Raw genomic sequence first — 18,254 nt, 5'->3', positions numbered from 1 at the left:
AATGTTATGTTATGGCTATACAAGGCTAACCTAACCTCACTATCCATTTTAACATGTATATACTCTCTTAGAATACATAGAGTAACGCCTGGGTATTTAAACATCATATTGGTATTTATCATGTTATGTTATGTTATGGCTGTACAAGGCAGCTCCTGTGAACCTAACCTAACCTCACTACGCAATTTTCAGTTTAGTTATACCCTAAAATTGTTGCTTCTTGGTTACATATTTTCCTTAGATAGAGTTTTCTTGACCATTTTAAAACGTGATGATTTTAAATGAATGGAAATCAGTTCAGTGGTGCCTTGAAATAGTGGTTTTGTCAAGTATTTCGTTTTCTTTATTACTTTTCGTTACAATCTTTAGACATTTGTTTTACTATCTTAGAATACATAGAGTAACGCCTGGGTATTTAAACGTTATATTAGTATTTATGAAGTTATGTTATGGCTGTACAAGGCAGCTCCTGTGAACCTAACCTAACCTCACTATCCATTTTAACATGTATATACTATCTTAGAATACATAGAGTAACGCCTGGGTATTTAAACATCATATTGGTATTTATGAAGTTATGTTATGTTATGGCTATACAAGGCTAACCTAATCTCACTATCCATTTTAACATGTATATACTATCTTAGAATACATAGAGTAAAGCCTGGGTATTTAAACGTCATATTAGAATTTATCAAGTTATGTTATGTTATGGCTGTAGAAGGCAGCTCCTGTGAACCTAACCTAACCTCACTATCCATTTTAAATACAAGGCAGCAGAAAGATAGAGATAGGTAGAGAGATGAAGGATAGGAAAGATAAAGATAGGAAGAGAGAAAGATAGAGCGAGTGATAGTTGTGAATATTATAATGTGGTATTAATCTCTCTCTCTCTCTCTCTCTCTCTCTCTCTCTCTCTCTCTCTCTCTCTCTCTCTCTCTCTTTCCTCCCTTCATTCCTTTCCCTCTCCTTCCCTTTCCTTTCCCTTCTCTTCCTTTTCGTTAACTTTCTTCTCTCCCATCCCTTCCCTTCCCCTCCCCCTCCTCTGTCTTCCCCTCCCCTCCCCCGTCTCCCCTTTCCTCCCTTCAATCCTTCCTTTCCCTTCTCTTCCTTTTCGTTAACTTTCTTCTCCCCCATCCATCCCTTCCCCTCCCCATCTTCACCCCTCTCCCCATCACCCCCACGCCCCCACAGCCTCCCCGCGCCCTGATGAACTTCATGGTGCGCTACAAGCCTGACGAGCAGCCCTTCCTTCGGCCCCACCACGACACCTCCACCTACACCATCAACGTGGCACTCAACAAACCCGGCAAGGACTACGAGGTGAGAGGGGGGTGAGAATGGGGGGTAGGGGGTGTTGTGGGGGTGGGGAGATATGGGTGTGTGTATGAGGGGTTGTGTGTGAGGTGTAAGGAGGGAAGGTGAGCATGGGTGTAGGGGTTGGGCGGTGTTGTGGGGGTGGGGAGATAAGGGTGTGTGTGGGGGGGTATGAGGGGTTGTGTGTGGGGGGTGTAAGGAGGGAAGGTGAGCATGGGTGTAGGGGTTGGGGTGTGGTGTGTGGGTATCGGGGTACTGTGTGTCGGGCTGAAATGATGGAATGAGAGCAAGTGAGTAGGGGTTGGGGTGTGATGTGTGGGTATCGGGGGTATTGTGTGTGGGGGTGTAAGGAGGGAAGGTGAGCATGGGTGTAGGGGTTGGGGTGTGGTGTGTGGGTATCGGGGGTATTGTGTGTGGGGGTGTAAGGAGGGAAGGAGAGCATGGGTGTAGGGGTTGGGGTGTGGTGTGTGGGTATCAGGGTGTGTGTGGGGTGTAAGGAGGAAGGAGAGCATGGGTGTAGGGGTTGGGGTGTGGTGTGTGGGTATCAGGGTACTGTGTGGGGGTGTAAGGAGGAAGGTGAGCATGGGTGTAGGGGTTGGGGTGTGATATGTGGGTATCAGGGGTGTGTGTGGGGGTGTAAGGAGGGAAGGAGAGCATGGGTGTAGGGGTTGGGGTGTGGTGTGTGGGTATCGGGGTACTGTGTGTGGGGGTGTAAGGAGGGAAGGTGAGCATGGGTGTAGGGGTTGGGGTGTGATATGTGGGTATCGGGGGTATTGTGTGTGGGGGTGTAAGGAGGGAAGGAGAGCAGGGGGGTAGGGGTTGGGGGGGGGTGTGTGGGTATCAGGGGGTGTGTGTGGGGTGTAAGGAGGAAGGAGAGCATGGGTGTAGGGGTTGGGGTGTGGTGTGAGGGAATCGGGGGTATTGGGTTGGGGGTGTAAGGAGGGAAGGAGAGCATGGGTGTAGGGGTTGGGGTGTGGTGTGTGGGTATCGGGGGTATTGTGTGTGGGGGTGTAAGGAGGAAGGTGAGCATGGGTGTAGGGGTTGGGGCGTGGTGTGTGGGTATCAGGGGCTGTGTGGGGGGTGTGGGGAGGAAGGTGAGCATGGGTGTAGGGGTTGGGGTGTGATATGTGGGTATCGGGGGTATTGTGTGGGGGGTGTAAGGAGGGAAGGAGAGCATGGGTGTAGGGGTTGGGGTGTGGTGTGTGGGTATCGGGGGTATTGTGTGTGGGGGTGTAAGGAGGGAAGGTGAGCATGGGTGTAGGGGTTGGGGTGTGATATGTGGGTATCGGGGGTATTGTGTGGGTGTAAGGAGGAAGGAGAGCATGGGTGTAGGGGTTGGGGTGTGGTGTGTGGGTATCGGGGGTATTGTGTGTGGGGGTGTAAGGAGGGAAGGAGAGCATGGGTGTAGGGGTTGGGGCGTGGTGTGTGGGTATCGGGGGTATTGTGTGGGGGGTGTAAGGAGGGAAGGAGAGCATGGGTGTAGGGGTTGGGGTGTGGTGTGTGGGTATCGGGGGTATTGTGTGTGGGGGTGTAAGGAGGGAAGGTGAGCATGGGTGTAGGGGTTGGGGTGTGATATGTGGGTATGGGGGGTAGTGTGTTTGGGGGGGTGTAAGGAGAGCAGGGGTGATGGTGTGGGGAATAAGCAAGTACCTTCTTTGTGACTAATACATGATAGATAAAGAAACCAAACAAAAAGTACTGGAAAGAAAAGAAAAGAAAAACAAACAAATTACAGGAAAACAAACCAGAAAAACCAGGAAAACGAGGAAAAGGAACAACAACGTGAATTATAGAAAAGCAAAACCCCAAACAATATAAGTATTACAACGTGAATACCGACGACCCAGCGACTCGGGGTTTAAGAGGTCGTGGGTGTGAAATGTTGGTGTGGAAGGGTCGCACATGGTCGGAAAGAGGTCTGGAAACGATCGCCGGATGCTGATTTGGCACAGTGTGGAGGGGTCCTAAAAGTCGGTGGGTTGTCGTGGCCCGGAGTCGGCGCAGTGTGAACGGGAACAGGTATTCACGTTTTAATATTTCTATTGTTTTTGTTTTTTCTTTTCTGTCATTCACGTTGTTTCACCTTTTCGTCGTTTTACTTGTTTTTATGATTCTTTTTTTTATAATTTGTTTGTTTTTCTCTTCTTTCCAGTACTTTTTTTCCTATCATGTATTAGCTATGATTCGCCTTTCAAGAGCTTTTTTTTTATTTATTTATTTATTTTTTATTTATTTTTTTTTTTTTACATCTATGCCTAGAGCGCCGGTAGGCTTGCTTAAGGGGCCTGGATGGTATTCGACCCCAGTCTGTCATGGCGCAGGCAAGTGTTTATAGTGGCGCCATCTTCTGGCTCATGCTGCCCCCCGGAACTCCTTTTTGATTCACTAGGACGGTTTCCTCTAGAGTCCGGGTTGATGGGTGGTCTTCAGGACAGCGTGTGGGTAGTTTTAAGCCACTCGGCGGTGACTGAAAAATCCGAGGTGGTATCGTGGGGATTCGAACTCGCGTCGTCCATCACGCGGGGAATGTGGGCCCAGCACGCTACCACTCAGCCACCGCCTACCCCTAAATAATAAGAATCCTCTGAGGTGTCACTACGCTGTTGAAGCCACGCATAAGACGGCACATCACAACCACTTGACGCAGTAAAAGTATATTTCATCGGCACAAAAATCATATAAATATATCTAAAAAAAACTCAAGTGTATAAAACAAACCCACACATGTTTCATTCACCATTCCGATGCGCGTCGCGTGATAAGGTTGATGAGGATGTCTTAATTCTTCACTCGACCTGGACAAGTATTTTAACCCGGTAACTGCGGGGATCATGTTTCTTAAAGGCTCCTCTAAGCGAATTAATGAGAAAAATCATCACTCACGCAAATCATTCTAATACATATCAACGCATTTGTGATCAGTTTATGCATCCTATTTTTTGGGGGGTTATGTAAAGCCAAGAATTTAGCCCATCGCTAGTACGCGGTGAAGCCACAAATTTGGCCCGTCGCTGCTACAGGGTTTTAACAGAACCCGACCGCAGGTTCACCGCCAGCTCTTCATGGCGAGGATGTTAGCTTATTCCTTTTGCTTACCAACATATTAACGCTGCTGAAAATGTCACCCTTCTCTCAATTATATACGAACTCAAGTAGCATTTGAGGATTTTCGAAGATGACTTATTGGGAAGGGCGCCTTTTTTTACAGCAAGGGAGCCAAAAGAGAGGTCAATTTCGGGAGAAGAGGTCAAGTCACAGGCAGGAGGAAATACAGACAAAGGAAGGCTGTTACCAGGAGAGGGGATAAAAGAGTGAAGGTGCTGGTTAACTCTTGCAAAAGGGGTTTGGACAGTATAGGGGTGAGCAAGAGTGCAGCGGGGCCTTGGGAGGGGGGAGCCATGCAGTTACCAAGTTCAGAAGAGCACTCAGCATGAAAATATCGGTAGAAGATAAAAAGAGATACTACTTTACTATAATATTCTTAATTACTAGCGACTTTATACTAGCTCCGCCCCCTTACCTACCTTAACACGTGGACGACGACTGAAAAGGCGAAGGTAACACTCACCTGACCCGTCTCTCCCCAGGGCGGTGGCTGCCGGTTCGTGCGCTACAACTGCAATGTGACGGACTCTCGCGTGGGCTGGGTCCTGATGCACCCCGGCAGACTCACCCACCTGCACGAGGGCCTCCGCACCACCAAGGGCACCAGGTACATCATCGTCTCCTTCGTCGACCCGTAGGCGGAGACGCTGCAGAAGGGAGGAGCGACGGGGCGTGAGGGAGGGAGTGAAGAGTGAAGATGAGCGTGGAAGGGAGAAGAGGAGGAGTGTAGGGTGTGGGTGAATGTGTGATAGCAATGTGTAGAAGTGAATGGAGGAGAGTAGAGAGGAGTATAGAAAAGGGTGTAGGAAAGACAGGAAGGAAAAAGTGAAGAAAGAAATTAAGATGAAGGTAGAAAGGAGAATAGAAGGAGACTTTAGTATTGTGAAAGAATGGATGAAGGAAAGGCATAAAGAAGTATAGGAGAAATGAAGTGTAGAAAAGAAAGAAGAAAGAAAGAAAGAATAGAAAGTGTAGGAGTGGATGAAGGAAAGTGAAGGAGGAAAAGAAAAGAAAGTTGGAGGAAAGAAAGGAAGGTAAGAGGAAAATAAGAGATAAGAGAGGAAAGGAGGAGAGAAAGGAAAGGGAAATAGAAGGAAAAAAAGGAAAAAAAGAGGAGAGAAAGTACAGGAGGTAAGAAAAGGAGAAAAGCAAGGAAAGTAGAAGGGAGAAATGAAAATTGGAGGGGAGAAGGGAAAAGGAGGAGAAAAGAAGGAAAATAAGAGGAAAGAAAAAAAACAAGAAGATGACTGGCTGTCTTTGTGCCCGTCTGTTCGTGTCTGTTCGTGTCTGTTTGTGTCTGTTTTTTTTTTAATGAAGGAAATTGTGTTTGTGAGTTTGTGTGTTCCATGATCGTGTTTGTTTACCGAAAATGTTTGTGAGTTCGTTTGTTTGTTTCACTGATCTGTTTGTGAGTTTGTTGGTTAAATGGATCTGTTTGTTAATCCTTTCTTTGCTGATTGATCTGTTAGTGTTTGTTGTTTGAAGTGTTTGTTTATCGAAATTGTTTGTGTGGCTCGACCTTGATTATAAGATTGTCTATTTGTTTGTTTGTTTGTTTGTGTGTTATTAGATAGTAAATTATGGTGATTACTGATGGTTGTGATGATAGTTGATGATTATGATTGATATTATTATTATTATTATTATTATTCCTATTATTATTACGTTTGCAAAGACTACTACTACTACTACTACTACTACTACTACTACTACCACCTCATTCCACTATTTAAAGACAAGTAGTAGTAGTAGTAGAAATAATAATAATAATAATAATAATAATAATAATGATAATAATGATAATAATAATAATAAACCCAATCACCTTAATCTTACGTTGGACAAATTTTAAGCAGAAGAAATAATAAAAATGAAGATAAAAAAATAAAATGAAAATATGGAAGGTCTACCACGCTTTATATAGGTGGCGAGCGGGCTTAGGCGAGGCAAATCCACTTACCCGTTCCTTAAAGCATTTTGTCAACATTAAAAAATAGTTATACCTTTTAATTTATTGCTTTTGGGTCATATGTTTTACTTTGATAGCATTTTCTTGACTTAAAACACGATGATTTTATGTGAATGCAAATCAGTTTAGTAGCCCCTTAAAATATTGGTTTTGTCACGTATCTCGTTTTCTTTATAGGTTTTTCAAGACAGCGTTCAGACATTTTTATAAACAGAACACAAGACAATTTATTTATCCTTTACAGTATTGCTTTGTCTCAGTTTTATTTCTCGTTTCTTTATATGATTTTCTAGACAATTATAAAAGTACACAATTTTCAATTTAGTTATACCTCAAAATTGTTGCTGCTTGGTTATATATTTTCCTTAGCTGGCATTTTTTTTACCATTTTAAAACATGATGATTTTAAATGAATGCAAATCAGTTTAGTGTCCCCTTGAAATATTGGTTTTGTCGTGTATCTCGTCTTCTTTATAGTTTTTTCAAGACAGCGTTCAGACATTTTTATAAACAACACAAGACAATTTATTTATCCTTTACAGTATTGCTTTATCTCAGTTTTATTTCTAGTTTCTTTATATGATTTTCTAGACAATTATAAAAGTACACAATTTTCAATTTAATTATACCTCAAAATTGTTGCTGCTTGGTTATATATTTTCCTTAGCTGGCATTTTTTTGACCATTTTAAAACATAATGATTTTAAATGAATGCAAATCAGTTTAGTGTCCCCTTGAAATATTGGTTTTGTCGTGTATCTCGTTTTCTTTATGGCTTTTTCATTACAATTTTTAGACTTTTTTTTTATTTATTTGCAGAACACAAGACAATTTATCTATCCTTTAAAATGTTGGTTCTTCTGAGTTGAATTTCCCATTTTTTTTATATGATTTTCTAGATAGTTATAAAAGTACACAATTTTCAGTTTAGTTATACCTTAAAAATGTTGATTCTTTGTTTGCTTTTTTCTGTTCTGTTGTCTTGGTCATTTTAAAACATGATAATTTTATATGAATGCAAATCAGTTTAGTGGCCCTTTAAAATATTGGTTTTGTCACATATCTCGTTTTCTGTATTGTTTTTCATTACAATTTTTAGACAATTTTAATTTACAGAACACAAGACAATTTATCTATCCTTTAAAATGTTGGTTCTTCTGAGTTGAATTTCTCATTTTTTATATGATTTTCTAGACAGTTATAAAAGTACACAATTTTCAGTTTAGTTATACCTTAAAAATGTTGATTCTTTTTTTTTTCTGTTCTGTTGTCTTGGTCATTTTAAAACATATGATTTTATATGAATGCAAATCAGTTTAGTGCCCCCTTGAAATATTGGTTTTGTCACATATCTCGTTTTTTGTATTGTTTTTCATTACAATTTTTAGACAATTTTAATTTACAGAACACAAGACAATTTATCTATCCTTTAAAATGTTGGTTCTTCTGAGTTGAATTTCTTATTTTTTTATATGATTTTCTAGTTGGCTCTTCTGAGTTGAATTTCTTATTTTTTTATATGATTTTCTAGACAGTTATAAGTCCACAATTTTCAGTTTAGTTATACCTTAAAAATGTTGATTCTTTGTTTTTGTTTTCTGTTGTTTTCTTGGTCATTTTAAAACATATGATTTTATATGAATGCAAATCAGTTTAGTGCCCCCTTGAAATATTGGTTTTGTCACATATCTCGTTTTCTGTATTGCTTTTTCATTACAATTTTTAGACAATTTTAATTTGCAGAACACAAGACAATTTATCTATCCTTTAAAATGTTGGTTCTTCTGAGTTGAATTTCTCTTTTTTTTATATGATTTTCTAGACAGTTATAAAAGTCCACAATTTTCAGTTTATTTATACCTTAAAATTGTTGATTCTTTGTTTTTGTTTTCTGTTCTGCTGTCTTGGTCATTTTAAAACATATGATTTTATATGAATGCAAATCAGTTTAGTGCCCCCTTAAAATATTGGTTTTGTCACATATCTCGTTTTCTGTATTGTTTTTCATTACAATTTTTAGACAATTTTAATTTACAGAACACAAGACAATTTATCTATCCTTTAAAATGCTGGTTCTTCTGAGTTGAATTTCTCATTTTTTATATGATTTTCTAGACAGTTATAAAAGTCCACAATTTTCAGTTTAGTTATACCTTAAAATTGTTGATTCTTTGGGTTTTTTTTCTGTTCTGTTTTCTTGGTCATTTTAAAACATGATAATTTTATATGAATGCAAATCAGTTTAGTGCCCCCTTGAAATATTGGTTTTGTCACATATCTCGTTTTTTGTATTGTTTTTCATTACAATTTTTAGACAATTTTAATTTACAGCACACAAGACAATTTATCTATCCTTTACAATATTGCTTCATCTCAGTTCGATTTCTAGACAATAATAAAAAAAAGTACACAATTTTCAGTTTCGTTATACCCTAAAAATTGTTGCTTCTTGGTTACATATTTTCCTTAGATAGAGTTTTCTTGACCATTTTAAAACATGATGATTTTAAATGAATGCAAATCAGTTTAGTGGTGCCTTAAAATATTGGTTTTGTCACGTATCTCGTTTTCTTTATAGCTTTTTCAAGACAGCGTTCAGACGTTTTTATATACAGAACACAAGACAGTTTAGTTACCCTTGAAAATACTGGTTCCTCTCAGCTGAGTTTGTTTGTTTGTTTTTTATATGATTTTCTGGACAGTTATAAAAATACATAATTTTCAGTTTGGTTATACCTAAATAATATTGATTCTTTGTTATATTCTTTTTCTGTTGTTTTCTTGGTAATTTTAAAACATGATGATTTTAAATGAATGTAAATCAGTTTAGTGGCCCCTTGAAATATTGGTTTTGTCACGTATCTCGTTTTCTTTATGGCTTTTTCATTACAATTTTCAGTTGTTTTTATTTTTTTATTTACAGAACACAAGTTAGTTATCCTTGAAAATATTGCTTCTACCCCGTTTAATTTCTCGTTTTTTTATATGATCTAGACAATTATAGGAAAAGAGCATCAATTTCGTTATATAAGAACATAAGAACGTAAGCATTGTTATTCGATATTCAGTTTATCTTTTACAAGTGATGTCTAGGGTTGCTCTTGTTGATCTTTACATTCCACAAACAGTATTCAGAATAAAGATTATGTTGTGGCCTGTGTGTGCCTATGCCGGCCTGGGGAGGAGGGGGGGGGGGAGGAGGGAAGGAGGGAGGAGGAAGGGGATGAGGAGAGAGGGATGGGGGTAAAGTAGAATAGGATGCGAGGTTGAGAGGAGATGAACTGGAAAGGGAAGGGAGGATGGGAGAGGAGTTAGGGAAGGGGAGGTGAGGGAGAGAGGGGATGGGGGTAAACTGGAAAAGGGGAGGTTGAGGGGGTGAGGAAGGGAGGGAGGGGAAGGGGGGTGAAATGGAAAGGGAAGGGAGGGTGGGAGGGGAGGAGGAGGGAAGGAGAGGGGAGGGGAGGGGAGGGAGGGAAAGGGGCTGAGGAAGGGAGGGAGGGAGGGAACACACACACACACACACACACACACACACATACACACACACATACATACACACATACATACACATATACACTCATACAGACATACAGACATACATGGATTGCTTCACACGCTAGCCTTCTTTGCCTCCTCCCCCTCCTCCTCCGCCACAGCAACACACACACACACACACACACACACACACACACACACACACACACACACACACAGACAGAGGTAACACAAACACAACAGGTAACTTGTCCACAGGTTAATTGACAAAATAAAGAATACACAGGTTAATACAATACGCACATACACACGTACACGACAAAGGTACACACAGACACACACGTACACAAACACTGATAGATAAATTATAACAAAAAGAAAAGACGATAGATAAATAGATTGAAGGAGGAAGAGGAGGAGAAGGAAAGGGAGGGTGAAGAAGAAGAAGAGGAAGATAAGGAGAAAGAGGAGATGATGAAGAGAGGGAAGAGGAGGAAGAGGAAGGGAAGACAAAGGAAGAGGAGAAGGAGAGGAAAAAAAGATGGAGGAGGAGGAGGAGGAGAAATAGAAGGAGGAAGAGAAGGAGGAGAAGGAAGAAGGTTAATAAATGAGGATAGAGGTGAATAGATAGATAGAAAAATAGAAAGAGAGAAAAAGAAAGAAATACATAAATAAAATAAATAGTTCAATAGTAAAATATAAATACTATCCCACAAATTACTATTACTTCTACACTACTATCCCTATACATGCAAATACATCCTAATAGTTAACTAGTCTATAATCATCATTCTCTCATTTTTCACGTTTTTATCACATTATTCACAATTCTATACATTATTTTTCACATTTCTTCACATTTTCCACAATTCTTCACATTTCCCACCATTCATCGGACACCCGGGGCCACATCACCGCGGGGACACCAGCACGCGACGCCCCTTGAACGAAATCTTACGAGAATCTTTACCGAATATGACACTGGGAGCTTTGTTGACATTTCTGGGAGTTCCAATATGGCGGCCGAGTGGCTTCCGGAGTCTGAGGGCAAACACGCCGCCATATATCTCCTCCCAGAGTTTGTTTATCTCCGTTTTCTGTTCGCCTCTCAAACGATGCGGCGACTTAAGAGAATGGTTGGTAGGCCTATACGCGATGTTGGTTGGTTTGGTAGTAGTGGTAGGTTGATAAATGGTTGTGGTAGTATTGGTAGGCCTAGAAAAAATTTTGGTTGGTCTGTAGATTTTGGTTGATGTGCTGGTAGTGGTAGGTTGAGGAATAGTGGTTGTTGGAATACTGGTAGTGGTGGAAATAGTGGTAGGTGGTTGTAATGGTTGAATTTTGGGAGCTACGAAGAGACTGGTTGATTGTGGTGGTGGTGGAATAGTGGTAGAGAGATGGTAGGTATTGGAAGAGTGTTTTGTACTACTACTACTACTACTACTACTACTACTACTACTACTACTACTACTACTACTACTACTACCAGCACCACTAAACACACACCCTACACGGAACAATCCCCCCTTAAGGAAACACATCCCATTCCGTACCAAGCTCTCGTGCACCTCACCCCCGTACTCCCCCAGGGCTCTGTACACGCCCCTGAGGTATTGGCTGAAGGAGGTGCAGGAGCAGGCCCCCAGGGTGTTGTTAGCCACAGCGATGTTGACCCCGGGGTGAGGTGTGAGGAGGGGGTGATGTGTGGGGGTGAGAACGAAGGTGTTGCTTGTGATGTGGATGTATGGAGAGGCGGGGAGGGGGAGGGGTGAGGAGGAGGAGGAGGAAGGAGAAGATGAATGAAGAGATAAAGAAGGGGAAGAAGAGGTGGAGGAGGCGGAGGAGGAGGGGAATGAAGAAGAGGAAGAAGAGGAGGTAGAAAAAGGAGAGGAGGAGGAGGAGGAGTAAGAGTGGGAGAAGACAGAGGAGGAAGCGTGAAGAGATGATGATGAAGGGGAGGAAGAGGAGGAAGAAGAAGGGTAGGAGGAGGAGGAGGAGGAGGAAGAAGAAGAGGAGATAGGATTAAATTCATCATCATCGTCATCATCATCAACTTCGTAATAAGGAAAAGCCGTCACATCAAAATAAGGTAAATGATTATAATATTCAAAACTAGAAACCGCGTTCTCTACCTGTTCTCTACTTTGAAACCGCCCATCACTAGACACCAAATCCTCACCACCATACAAGGGGCTAAATGTGTTCAAATCAGCCTCCTCTGTCTGTATATCCGTTCTCGATACCGTGTTCTCTTTCCGGTCTCTAACACTGTAATCCGGGTTAGAGAACGTGTTAAACGGCCTGCTATATGAGCTGAAACCATCTGAATAAGGAACTGGATTAGAAAACGCACCCTGGCCCTGTTCTCTGCTATATTGAAACCGTGAGGGGTCGAAATGCGTGTCAGGATAAGAAACCATTCGCTTGACGTGTTCTCTAGCGTGTGAGTAGTGCAATGGATTAGATACCACGTGTTGAGGGTATGGGTACGTGTCCTGAAACCGTTCTCTAACATATGGGTTATCAACAGAGGTAGAGAACGCGTCCCTATCCTGTTCTCTACCAGTTAGGTGATCAATAGAGGTAGAGAACAGGTCCCTATCATGTTCTCTATCGTATGGGTGATCAGAAGGACTAGAGAACGCGTCCCCATCCTGTTCTCTACCAGCTAGGTGATCAAAAGAGGTAGAGGACACATCCCCATTCTGTTCTCTAAGATTCGGATTAACACCACTACTAGAAAACGCATCATCGCTGTGTTCCCTAAAATGTGGTTGACTTAAGGAACTAGAAAACTCATCGTTGTGTTCTCTAGCAGTTGGATAATTTACGAAGCTAGGAAGCCCGTTCTCATCCTGTTCTCTAGCATGTGAATAGATAACCCCACTAGAAACCTCGTTATATGGATCACTGGGAGGATAGAAACCAGAATGACGCCCATGGTTTCTATATGGATAAGAACCAGGATTAGAAAACTGAGCCGCATCCTTGGTTTTAGAGGGATAACTCGTATATTCACCTTGTTCTCTGGTATCTTCGTTCGCCGAGATAGAAACCGCTGGAAGGGGAGAGATGGAAGGGGAGGAGAGGGAGGGGGATGGTGAGGGCAAGGGAGAAGGGGTGGTGAAGGGGAAGGAAGGGGAAGGATGGGGAGGGAGAGGGGATGAAAATGAGGAAAAGGGAGGGGAGGGGGTTGACAGGGAGGGAGAAGGGGTAGTGTAGGGGGAGGAAGGGGAGGAAAGAAGGGGAGGAACAGGGGAAGGAGTTGACAGGGAGGGAGAAGGGCTGTGGAAGGGTGAGGAAGGGGAGGAAAGGGGAGGAACAGGGGAAGGAGTTGACAGGGAGGGAGAAGGGCTGTGGAAGGGTGAGGAAAGGGAGGAAAAGGGAGGAACAGGGGAAGGAAGGGAGGATAGGGGAGAAGGGCTTGACAGGGACGACACAGGGGCGCTAGGGTGATTGACAAGGGTTGAAGGGTATGAAACAGGGGTGACAGGGGACGAAACAGGGTCAACATACTCTAAGCCAAGCCTGGATATAGGGGTGACAGGGGTTATGACAGGGGTAATAACGTTAAGATCAATCACAGCCCCTTCCAGCACCCTGCCGCGTATTCCCCCAGGGTGATAGCTTGCCAGGGTGCAGCGGGTGAGGTAGAGGTAGTAAGCCTTGTTCACCCTCACCCCTGCCTCACGCACCCTGCTAACCCTACACTGGTCTATATGTAACGACCCAACCCATGCTAGCCAAATACCGTCCCTCTCAATTTCATCCACCTCACAGCTATCAAGTTTAAGCTCACCCACACGCAATCCACCTCTCCCAAAGGCATTCTGCTGGATGAGTCCTACGCGGGAGTCCTTAATCTCGATCCTGTGGAGGCTTGGGGATCCTGCAATGGCGTAGGACGTGATGATATCGGTTTGAATGCGGGTAAATGTGACTGTCGCGTTCTGCTTGAGTCTCCCGTTGAATAAGTCGCCGGAGAGGACGGGAATGCGCGAGTCTTCAATGGTAAGCTCCTGTAAATGTGACGTTCTGGGTTTCTTTTCGTTCTCTCCCTGGTTTCTCCCGCCTGTCACCTCCCCCACCCCGCGGAGAGTGAGGGAGAGGAGGTGAGGGAGGGAGGAGAGTGTGTGGGAGATGTCCACGACCGCGCAGTTCTCCACGGTGAGCCGCTGGAGGTTGTGGGAGATGACTTGTGGGGGGGATGACGGGTGGGGCGAGGGCTGAGAGAGAGAGAGAGAGAGAGAGAGAGAGAGAGAGCAAAAGTATATATTCAGCATTATAGAACAAAAAATCACAAAAAATTAATAATGAAAAGTGAAATATATTGAACAAACAGAGAAATAATAACGAAACATAAGAAATGATAAAGGAAATAAATAACTAATGAAAAAGAATAGAAAACAATAATCTGAAATACTGAACAGATTACTTGAGAAAAGACTAAATAAATACAGTGAGCCCTCCCTTTAACGAACCAGTTTGGGCGAGGGTGACGTTATAAGCCGGTATTATAAGATTGATCAGCTGTCTCTAAAGGTCAAAGAAGGGGTCAGTTAGGTTCGAATGAGTATTTCTTTGGGTTCACGGTACAGAAGAAGGGTCAAACTACCACCGAGGTCATAAAACTACCCCTGGAAATGCCCACAACACCCACGAAAGCCTTGTCAAATGTGTGTTTCTTCAGGTTCACGGTACAGAGGAAGGGTCACATTACCACCAGGGTCATAAAACTACTCATGGAAATGCCCACAGCTCCTACGAAAGCCTTGTCAAATGTGTGTTTCTTAGGTTCACGGTACAGAGGAAGGGTCAAACTACCACCGAGGTCATAAAACTACTCCTGGAAATGCCCACAACTACGAAAGTCTTGACAACTATGTGTGCTTGGGCAGCGAATTGTCTTATAACACGACCATATATCCGAAAATTCGTCATATATTGAACTTTATTTGTTATATGAGCTGAAAGATCGCTATTTCCAACCATTTGTGTACGTAAGAACATAGAACATAAGGAGTCTGCAGGAGGCCGGTGGGTCTGTACAAAGCAGCTCCTGTGAACCTAACCCCACCTAGCATCACTGTCCATGAATTAATCTAATCTTTTTTTTAATGTGACTATTGTATTGGCACTCACCACATGACTGCCCAACCTGTTCCACTCATCCACCACTCTGTTAGTAAACCAGTTTTTGCCTATGTCCCTGTTGAATCTGAACTTATCCAGTTTAAACCCATTACTACGTGTCCTACCCGGCTCTCTTACCATCAGAACCTTTTTCATATCCCCCTTATTAAAGCCCTTCATCCATTTATAAACCTCGATCAAGTCTCCACGCACCCTTCGCCTTTCTAGAGAATGCAAGTTTAACTGTTAAGTCTTTCCTCGTATGGCAAGTTTCTCAACACGTGAATCATCTTTGTCATCCTCCTCTGTACCGATTCCAACATTTTGATATCCATTCCTTAGTAAGGTGACCAGAACTGCATCGCATAGTCAAGATGAGGTCTGACTAATGCTAAATACAGACTGAAGATAACCTCGGCGCTTCTGTTGCTTACGCTCCTTGAAATGAATCCCAGTACCCTGTTTGCTCGATTTCTAGCTTGAATGCACTGTACCCTTGGACGGAGATCAGAGCTCACTAAGACCCCTAAATCCTCACATAGCAAAACTTATATATTAGATGAAAGTTTGTAACACGCAGTCATCACAAATACTACACCCGCACAGGGAAATCAAAACAATGATCACACAATGGATACTGTTACACTGACCGACGTGCGCGTGTTCATGCTCGGCCGCCAACCCCTGAACAAAACCCCGCTATTACATATTTGTCCGGTACTTCCCCGCACACACCGGTAATTAAGGTAAAGAAGTTCGTTATACCGGAATCGAGGTTCGTAAAAGCGAGGGTTTACTGTAAAGGGTTAGAAATGGGAAAAAAATATCAGTAGTACAATAGAAGCAGTGAAAATATCGAATAATCATGATAATAATAACAATAATAATAATAAGAAAAAGAAGAAGAAGACGAAGAAGAAGAAGAAGAAGAAGAAGAAGAAGAAGAATGAAAGTGGTAATAAGACAGTGTGAGAAAATGTCGAGGATGATGACGAAGAAAATGATTCAGCAAAGTGAGATAGAAAAAAAAATATTAAATGAAAAATGAATGAAGAAAATGAAGAAGAATGAAAAGAGTGTAAAGAAAAAAACAAAGACAAAATGTGTGGCAGGAATAATATAAAGAAAAGGAATAGAGAAAATAATGAAGAAGAAAAGAAATAATGAAAACTGATGAAAATAACGAGAAAGAAAGAAAAAGAGGAAAGAAAAAAGTTAAAGAAAAGAAATAATGAAAGAAATAAAAAAATAAAAAAAATAAAAGAAAAGGACAAAATAAAACAAAAAGAAGACGAGAAAGAAGAAGAAGAAGAAGAAGATGAAGAAGAAGAAGGATAAGAACAACAACAACAACAACAACAACAACAACAACAACAACAACAACAACAATAATAATAATACCTGGGTAGGAGAATGACATCTACAGGTAACTTCATTCCCTTCAAAGGTCAAAAGGTCACAGGGAGGATGAAGAACTGGACTAGGAGTGACCCTGTTGACCTGACCCCCCTCCACCACCACCACCACCACCGCCGCCACCATTGAGAACAGTTTAGTGCCCGCCATAACAGCCCGTTTTCTATAAGGTTTGGGGTTTTGGGTGTATCCGTTTTCTAATGTTCTTTTTTTTTCACTTTCTTATTAATTTGTTTTTGTTGATGTTGTTGTTTTGATTTGCTTGTTTTCTTGCTCTTCAGTAGTTATCTTGGTTGTTTTATTTTTGTTTTCTTGTTTTCTTTTTCTTGTTCTTGTTTTCTTGTTTTTTTTCTCTTCATTAATTTTCTTGGTTGTTTAATTTTTGTTTTATCTTTTGTTTTCTTCTTTTTTCTTAGTTATTGTTTTTCTTTTCCTTTTTTTGTTTTACTGTCTTTGTTTTTTCCTTCGTTTTCTTTGTTTTCTTTTTATTTCTTCTTCCTCACTTCTCTTCTTTACCTTATTTCTCTCCTTTTTCTTTCTTTCTCAATATTCATTTTCTTTCTTCTTCATTATTTTCTTTATTCCTTTTCTTTATATTATTTGTCTTTGGTTTTTCTTTACACTCTTTTCATTTTTCTTCTTCTTTATTTCATCATTTATTTTCCATTTCATATCTATTTTCCAATCTCACTTTTCTTTAACATTTTCTTCGTCATCATCATCTTCGACATTTTCTCACACTGTATTTTTATCACCTTCATTTTCTCCATTTCTTTTCCTTCCTTCCTTCCTTTCTTTCTTCCTTCCTTCTCGTTTCTTATATTGTTCCTTTTTATCTTGCTTTATATCTGCAGAGTTAAGGAAAGGGAGGGATGAGGGGGAGTGAGGGAGAGAGAGAGAGAGAGGGGAGAAAGGGGAAGAGGGAGAGAGGCTGAGGAAAGAATGGGAAAGAGAGAGGGGGGAGGGGGATGGAGAGGGAAGGGAAGGGAAAGGGAAGGGAAGGGAAGGGAAGGAAAGGAGAGGAAGGGAAGGGAAGGAAAGGAAAGGAAAGGAAAGGAAAGGAAGGGAAGGGAAGGGAAGGGAAGGAAAGGAAGGGAGAGAGAGAGAGAGAGAGAGAGAGAGAGAGAGAGAGAGAGAGAGAGAGAGAGAGAGAGAGAATGCAACATGTTTATAATCCCCCCAAAAAACAAAAACTACAACAACAACAACAACAAAAACTACTACTACTACTACTACTACTACTACTACTACTACTACTACTACTACTACTACTACTACTACTACTACTACTACTACTACTACTACTACTACTACTACTACTACTACTACTACTACTACTACTACTGCAAAGTCATCACATCGGTACATAAACAGCCATAACCATCACCTCCATCACCACCACAATCATCTCAGGCCATCATCACCACCACCACCACCACCTCCATTATCATCTCCATTATTTTCTGCCCCACCGCTTTCGGGTCAAGTATCTCATCATCATCATCATCATCATTATCATCATCATCATCATCATCATCATTAGAAGAGAGAACAATAATAATAATAATGATAATAATGATAATAGGAAGATAAAAAAAGAAAAAGAAGAAGAAGAAGAAGAAGAAGAAGAAGAAGAAGAAGAAGAAGAAGAAGAAGAAGAAGAAGAAGAAGAAGAAGAAGAAGAAGAAGAAGAAGAAGAAAAAGAAAACAATAATAAAGGGAAAAAAATAATAAATAAAAAATAATAAAGATAATAAAAGAGAATAAGAAAATACTAATAATTTTGATAATATAGAACGAACAAAAAAAAAATATAGGA

The 18,254-nt window shown here is 41.3% G+C and overlaps 2 protein-coding genes and 2 long non-coding RNA genes across 6 annotated transcripts in view; 1 reads left to right on the top strand and 3 right to left on the bottom strand.

The window, feature by feature from the left end:
- Window positions 1-1,186, bottom strand: part of LOC126992677 (uncharacterized) — a 1,914-nt gene extending 728 nt beyond the window's left edge. The window contains exons 1-2 of the long non-coding RNA XR_007746895.1: window positions 750-1,186; window positions 1-487 (exon numbers count right to left, since the gene is read on the bottom strand). The exon at window positions 1-487 is cut by the window's left edge and continues 728 nt beyond it. This is a non-coding gene — a long non-coding RNA (uncharacterized LOC126992677). The remainder of the gene's footprint in view (window positions 488-749) is intronic.
- Window positions 1-9,544, top strand: part of LOC126992674 (procollagen-lysine,2-oxoglutarate 5-dioxygenase 1-like) — a 44,628-nt gene extending 35,084 nt beyond the window's left edge. For 2 of the 3 annotated variants that reach the window (XM_050851479.1, XM_050851478.1), the window contains 2 exons: window positions 1,195-1,323; window positions 4,905-5,385. In XM_050851479.1, coding sequence (XP_050707436.1) covers window positions 1,195-1,323; window positions 4,905-5,060 — 285 coding nt within the window. In that variant the 3' untranslated portion in view covers window positions 5,061-5,385. Of the gene's footprint in view, window positions 1-1,194; window positions 1,324-4,904; window positions 6,569-8,969 lie in introns of those variants that run through there. The other variant, XR_007746893.1, reaches the window with a different exon arrangement.
- Window positions 6,570-7,322, bottom strand: LOC126992676 (uncharacterized). The gene is made up of 2 exons (XR_007746894.1): window positions 7,021-7,322; window positions 6,570-6,722 (listed from the first exon to the last, which is right to left on the bottom strand). It is a non-coding gene; the product is annotated as an uncharacterized LOC126992676 (long non-coding RNA).
- An 893-nt stretch (window positions 9,545-10,437) lies between the features above and the next one.
- LOC126992687 (uncharacterized) lies at window positions 10,438-14,118 on the bottom strand (the record flags this gene model as incomplete). The annotated part of the gene is made up of 1 exon (XM_050851490.1): window positions 10,438-14,118. A coding segment is annotated over one exon (3,321 nt), but the record flags the coding sequence as incomplete, so codon positions are not given.
- Window positions 14,119-18,254: the final 4,136 nt, after the last annotated feature.

Source organism: Eriocheir sinensis, unplaced genomic scaffold (genome assembly GCF_024679095.1).
Source record: "Eriocheir sinensis breed Jianghai 21 unplaced genomic scaffold, ASM2467909v1 Scaffold5, whole genome shotgun sequence".
In the NCBI taxonomy this organism is placed as follows: Eukaryota; Metazoa; Arthropoda; class Malacostraca; order Decapoda; family Varunidae; genus Eriocheir; species Eriocheir sinensis.
This window is presented reverse-complemented; position numbering and strand designations above follow the sequence as displayed.